The 6,773-nt window shown below is 45.1% G+C and overlaps 1 protein-coding gene and 1 long non-coding RNA gene across 2 annotated transcripts; both read right to left on the reverse strand.

The window, feature by feature from the left end:
- Window positions 1–2,511: 2,511 nt before the first annotated feature.
- On the reverse strand, window positions 2,512–2,974 carry LOC120698722. The gene is made up of 2 exons (XR_005684994.1): window positions 2,895–2,974; window positions 2,512–2,802 (listed from the first exon to the last, which is right to left on the reverse strand). It is a non-coding gene; the product is annotated as an uncharacterized LOC120698722 (long non-coding RNA).
- A 676-nt stretch (window positions 2,975–3,650) lies between these two features.
- LOC120700783 (zinc finger BED domain-containing protein RICESLEEPER 2-like) lies at window positions 3,651–5,190 on the reverse strand. The gene has a single exon (XM_039985008.1). The coding sequence runs from the start codon at window positions 4,728–4,730 to the stop codon at window positions 3,651–3,653; it is 1,080 nt and encodes a 359-aa protein (XP_039840942.1). The 5' UTR covers window positions 4,731–5,190.
- Window positions 5,191–6,773: the final 1,583 nt, after the last annotated feature.

The following is a 6,773-nucleotide window of genomic DNA, read 5'->3' on the forward strand; positions in this document are numbered from 1 at the left end:
CTAGACATGAACGACATTTGGCTGGTGGTTATTTTGCAGAAATAGTATCTAGAGGTATATCCTTACTTTCAACATTTTAGCCACATATTTTATATAGCTAGACTCTCACTAAAGTTTGCCTGTCTACACACACATGTGGAGCATCCAAATAAGATTCAAAATTTGTATCCATTTTTATATCTCTAATACCCTAACTCATTCGCTACGGTGTGACAAAGAGATCAAGGCCCTCATATCCGCGAGACACGGCGAATCGATCCGATTTAACCTTGCAAGGTGGACCTAACCAACACGGCACGTATTTGCCCCGTCGGACTATACATGCCAACCATTCCCCTCCCCGCCTCGAACTACAGGAACCAGCCCAACAACATATGGTCAGCCGAGCTCAACGTGAGACCACCAAAAGTAAACATATGCATCCCAATTCTCCGCGACTACTCGACTCGCCCCAGGAGTTGGGTGCGGGTTCCTGTACTTTCGAAGCAAGGCAGTACTCGGCTTACCGGTTTCGACTACCTCCTACTCCCGGCATGCGGTTAGTACAATTCAATCCCCGATCAGCACTGCCACAACGACCGGTCCTTAATCGACACGGACGGGGCTAAGACACCCAGGAACCCTGTCCTGCTGCCAAACCTAATACCATCATCCCCGCCCGGCCTCACATCTCCATAACCATTTCAAACCATTTCAACAATACTGATGTACAAAGATAATAATGTATCTCGCGAGTAACCGGCAATTACTCGGCTTCTAAAGTTTCCTGTGTCTCGCGAGTGACACGAAGCCACCCGACTTCTACCGGACTTATTTAGCCTAGCACCGCTATCGACCTAGACTTACTAGTAAACTCAAGGAAACCTAGGGGATCATGCAACTAGGGTTCCAATCAATTTCCTAATACGTAATGCGCAAGTAATAGATAAAACATATACATAGTGAATCATAATTTAAAATAATAGGACATGCACCGGGGCTTGCCTTGCGTCTGCTGCTCAACACTGGGGTGAGTTGGGCCTTGGGCCGACTCCCCGCGAACCTCCTCCTGCGGGGCTTGCCCCTGCGGCTCCTGTGGCTCCGCAACCACCTCGTACACGGCTCCCTCGGTGGCAGCGGCTACACGTATGCAATGATATGAGAATGCATGCAAAAATAATTTGAAACTTTGGAATTAACCCCAACCTATCATAATTACTACTAACCGAAAAACCCAACGTCCATAACTCTGCATAACCCGGAATATCCGGACTAATACCCGGAGTTTCCGAGTTCCCAAATCCGGAGTCTCCGGGCCTAAACCCGGAGTTTCCGAGACGACAATCCCGGAGTATCCGGGATAATACCCGGAGTATCCGGGTTCGGCACAACTTTCGCCCCCAAAACTGAAACTTTGATTTCTGGCAAAATCAACCCACAAAATTTGAAACCCTTCTAGACCCTAGTAGAGTGATTCATAAGAAGATGATTGACCCATAGGAAATCCCTTAACACATCCTAAAACGATCAATCCACTTAGCCCTAGCTTGGGTACCTTGAGGAAACTTCCCTTGCAAGAAAAACTCGAGAATGAAATCACCCCAAGGTGGATTACCTGGAGAAGATGATTCCCCACGTCGATTTGGGCTTCTTTGGCCTTGGAAATGGATTGGGAGGGAAGGATTTGGAGTTTAGGGCTAAGGAGGGAGGAAGAGCTCGTGGAGAGAGTGAGGAGGAGTGAAAAACGGAGTAAGACCATTTGGGAACAGTCACCATACCCAGGACACGTGATATAGCACTTCAGGTCCGGAGTATCCGAAAGAATACCCGGAGTATCCGGGGAAATCCGGAGTTTCCGGTCTAATATCCGGAGTATCCGGATATTTTTCCGGAAGTTCCGAGTCTCAATCCGGAAGTTTCGGTTTTCTCTGGCTCCAGAATTTGAAAACTGAGTTTGGATCCATTTCCGACTCGATTTGTAACGGAACGTTTTAAGTCACTAATTAGCTAATTAAATCCCAAGTTTAACACTCGGGTGTTACACATGTCCCTCGATTTCCAATCTGAAATCAATCTTTGTAATTTTTGCAATCTCACTATCTCAGTTCCTAATCTCTAATTCTTTGCTCCCGGTGTCTGCTTGTTGTGATTCGAGATGCCCCTTTCTGAAATATTTGTTGCACATAAAGATCAAGCTTTGATGCGGTAGAGATGTAAGCGGCTGGAGTTAGCCCTGGGAATGGGTCGTGATCCTGCCCAAACCCCAATCCAGCCCTATTTAATTAAATAGTTGGCCCGATCCTTATCCAGCCCTTCAAATAATTAGTTTTATTCTATCCAATCCCATCCTTTAAGTAATATCATCCTAGCCCAGCCCTGATCCTATATATGCTCATGGGCCAATCTATTTTCACTAAAGGAGCACAGCCCGCAGGCTGCCATTATTAAACCCCATGATGACCAAGTAGCCCGTGAGCTGCCAATTCTCAAACCCTGCTACCATTTGACACAGGGAATCGAAAAATGGAACAGTAGAGTTCTAAATTTGATATACTGATGATCGAGCCAAATAAAAAGTACCACTGAACACAAGAGGTGCATCACAGCATCCAACTAAAACAGTCCACCAAGAATCATCTCTTATACACCCATGTTTGGAGTGTTTGGCATACAGACTAGACAGCGAACAAAGCAAAGTTGTCCAACTCATTTCAGGTCCCTGAGAACAATGATGACTGAATCCCCACGGAGGAACATCTTGCTTATGAACCTGTCTTTGTTCACCGGAAGAGCCTTCTTCTTGCCTTTACCAGTCTTTGGTATCTGTAACAGGAGCAACAGATGTTAATGAACAAATAAACACAAGAGACGGAACTGATACAGCAGCTCAGATAACATGCCATATATTGATATACCTCAGTCCACATCTCCCTAACATTCTCAAGAGCCATGTTGCAATGCCGATCAAATTCCCTCACACGACCAAGTAACCTGCAGTCAGCACTTAGCAATTTAGCATAATATAAAATGCTTAAAATGTGATACATCAGAGAGAAACCATAATCTAGCTGATGGATGACAATGATGGATATAGCTAGCACACTTGTAGCCTGCTAACAATGTCCAGAGTTTAAAATGCAGAGTTCAGATCTTGTTACCATTCTAATTCAGACTAGCTATAGTCTGCTAGCTTTTCAGTACCTTATGTTACCAATGGAAACTAGTATGTGTGCTGAAATATTTAACTTGCATTAATTAAGTGAAAAAACTAAACTAGTATGTGTGCTGCACTAGGAGATTGGGTAAGAGGCAACGAATAACATTACTTTCAACCTGCAACCTGTTATCTTATTAGACAAACAGGCCACAATGAAGCATAGATAGCTGCCAAAGCACCAAAGTTATATTCCACTGCCAACTAATGCATGCTGCTCCATTAAGTTGTACAAACCAATAGGCTCAAAGTTTGGCTACATGAGTAGTCACAGATAACTGATAATGTTTTATCTTACCCGAATAAAACCATTTCAGATAACTGATAAGGTTGGATAATGCTGTATTGCTATGTTACCTAAATATGTGCAGTATTTTTCTGTGGATGCAATTTGTAGCTCACAGGTAACCAAAACCGGCCTACTTGATGTTGTTCACTTGGAGCTTCATGATGTTGTTCAGTTGCATATCTGTTTAGAGCCACCTTGTACTTCAATGCTTCGTACAATTGTGTTCCATCGGTGTGGAACATCCAGAACCAGTCCTGACTTCACTTTGAGGCCTAATGTTTGTACAATTGTGTTGAAAGTTTGCATCCGAGATGGTGTGGATGTGACAACCTTGATGATATCCCTCACTCTAAGAACTGAATGAGGAATGACCTTTAAACCTGCCTGGACCATAATATTCAGAACATGGGCAGCACATCTCACATGTAGGTGTTCACCTCTGAAGAACATCTCAGAACCTAAAGCATCACGCATGTCCTTTACTGCTCTGTTATTCACACTAGCATTATCTAATGTCAAAGTAAACAGCTGGCCAACTAAGTCCCACTCTACCAAGCATGAGGTAATCCCATCCTGCACCGCATATGATGTATGTGGGAAAGAAATCTGTTTGAATGATATGATTTTTTTCTGCAACTCAAACTCCTCATCAACAAAGTGTGCCGTAACACCTAGGTAGCCCAAGTTCTGATTGGAGGACCATAAATCAGCTGTCAAACTAATATGGGATTTCAACTTTGAGAACTGGTCACTCAACATAAGCTTCTCCTCTTCATACAACAGAAGGCAATCTGCCCGAACACTTTGCCGACCAACTACTCTGAATGATGGCTGGCAATAATTTATCATTTTTTTCCAAGCAGGATCTTCAGCTTTGCGAAACGCAATCTCTGCACTAATGAAGTACTTTGCTATTAGACCTCGGAAAACTACAGGATCAAAGATGACCTGGTCTCCATCACTAGGCTTCGACTTCAAGGTTGCTAAGAACCTATCCCTATCATCTTGTGTAATCTGAGGGCAGTGGTATCCGATGTGCCTATTTAGGTGAGATGTCCCTTTCCCAGCGACCAAAGATAACTGAGTCCTACAATATTTGCATATTGCCTTTTCTATTCCATCTACTACTTCTGACTCTATGTGTTCCCAAACTTTAGCTCTTTTTTTTGATGACCGACTTGACTGATCAGTTGACATAGACTCATGACTCTCTCCAACAAGTTCTGGATTTGCTGAAACCCCTTCCATTTCTAACCAGTAATGATACTGCAAGAAGCCATCAGAAATTAAAGGCTGCAGCACATAAAACTCAGTTTGTATAACATATTAATGATACTGCTTGTGTGCCTTTCCTGATCATGGAAAAAAACTAAGCTATTGTCTAGCATATTAACGATACTGCTTGTGTGCCTTTCCTGATCATAGAAAAAAACTAAACTATTGTCTAGCATTTTAATGATACTGCTTGTGTGCCTTTTCTGATCATGGAAAAAAAACTAAGCTATTGTCTAGCATATTAAAATTGTTAGTTTTTACTCTACAAATTGGCAAGACTTAATTACCACCAAGAATCTCATGCTTACTGCAGCTAGCGAATCAAATGTGAAGCCATGAACATTACGAGCTGTGCATGCTAGTAGCAAATAAACATTACGATATGGCATGAACAAACCTCATTAACAGAAAGAACCTATAATTTCTAGTGGAAGCCATTAAAGATTAAAGAATATCAACCACATGCAGCCTGCTTGGATGCGGTAAAAGACGCGTGGAATTTGCATTTGCCCATTCTATGTATAATAATAGTAATGAAATGAAGGTGACCATGGCTTGGCAATGGCACCTGCCCAGCCCAGCCAAGCAAACGGTCAAACCAAGCAGGCAGCGCAGCATGCGCGTTTGGATATCTGGCAGGCATCCAATCACCTCCTCCACCACGGCCACAGCCATGCCCACCACCATAACCCTCTCCTCGCCGGCGGCTGTTGTTGCCATCCATATACCAACCAACAAGGAAGGAGCACGCGCTTACACAACCGCGTCGCCTTCCTCTTGCTCCCGGCCATATAAACCGGCCGGCAGGCACCCACAATACCAAATCAAATCCCCCCACCCACCCAAAACCAAGAGATCCAATTGACCAAGACCACCACCATGGGCTCCGCCAGCTGCTCAACAAACTCGTGGAACCTATAATCAGATGCAGGCAAGTTTGAAGCTACGAGGCAATAACAGATCTAGCAAAAGAAGATGGGCCCATTACTTGGATGCGGGAGGGAGAGAGAGCCTGAGGAGCCTGAAAAGGCCCTGCTGCCCCCGGAGCCTGAAGAGCCTGAGTAGTGGCTGCAGATCTTGGCGATGGGCGACGGCGGCAGTGGAGGTGGATCTTGAAGATGAGCTGCAGGTGGGGAGTGGCGGCGTGCACGGCCAGCGGGTGACGGGTGACCCCGGAGGAGGCTGCCTTCGTTGGTGTGGAGCACCTTCGCCGGCATCGCCGAATCCCCGCCTCCCCGCACCCGGCGCCGCCAGCCTCCCCGCACCCGGCGTCGTCCGCCTGCCGCCGAACTCCCCGAGAAGGCGAGGGAGGCCCCGACACACTCGATGTGATCCTTACCTGTTGTCCACGGGCCAAGCCCTTACTTCCTATCCACGGGCTGAAATGGGCCAAGTCCAAAATCCGGCCTGCGCCGATCCTTTTGAAGCACAGCCCAATCCAATCCTACCTTTTATTCAGGAAAGCCCATAACGAGTCCTAAAATCTTGGCCCATGAGTTTGAAGGCCCACGAGGCCCTCGGATTTTCACGGCCCACCGTCAGGCCTAGCTGGAGTTCTTGAGGAGGCCTCGCTATCGTCCTCATTCAGTGCCATGCGCAGCACACCACACACAAATCCTTGCTTGCCATATAAACTTGTCCATTCGCTGTCAGCCTATGGTCATCCGTGTCGCGACTTTCTTCCTGCCCGCGGCCTATGATTCGTGGTTGCTTTACTATCTGATTTTTCGCACCTCAATGTTCAGTTGTTCACCGACTATAGAGTGTTAGCATATCATTTGTCTACCAAGCTCAAAATTTTAGTGAGTCCTTTTAAATCATAAATTGAGTTATCATTTCCTCAACTTGATACTTGCCATATATATAAGTGAATTAATTTATTTGGTACAATATGCGACTATAATGGACTCATACATCCTGCAAGTATTGACTTATTTATGGCATCCTGTGAACCAAATTTTCAGTTGCCTCAGCAGATTATAAATGTGATGTACAGGTTTCTTGATTTCATTTTAG

Source organism: Panicum virgatum, chromosome 3K (genome assembly GCF_016808335.1).
Source record: "Panicum virgatum strain AP13 chromosome 3K, P.virgatum_v5, whole genome shotgun sequence".
Classification (NCBI taxonomy): Eukaryota; Viridiplantae; Streptophyta; class Magnoliopsida; order Poales; family Poaceae; genus Panicum; species Panicum virgatum.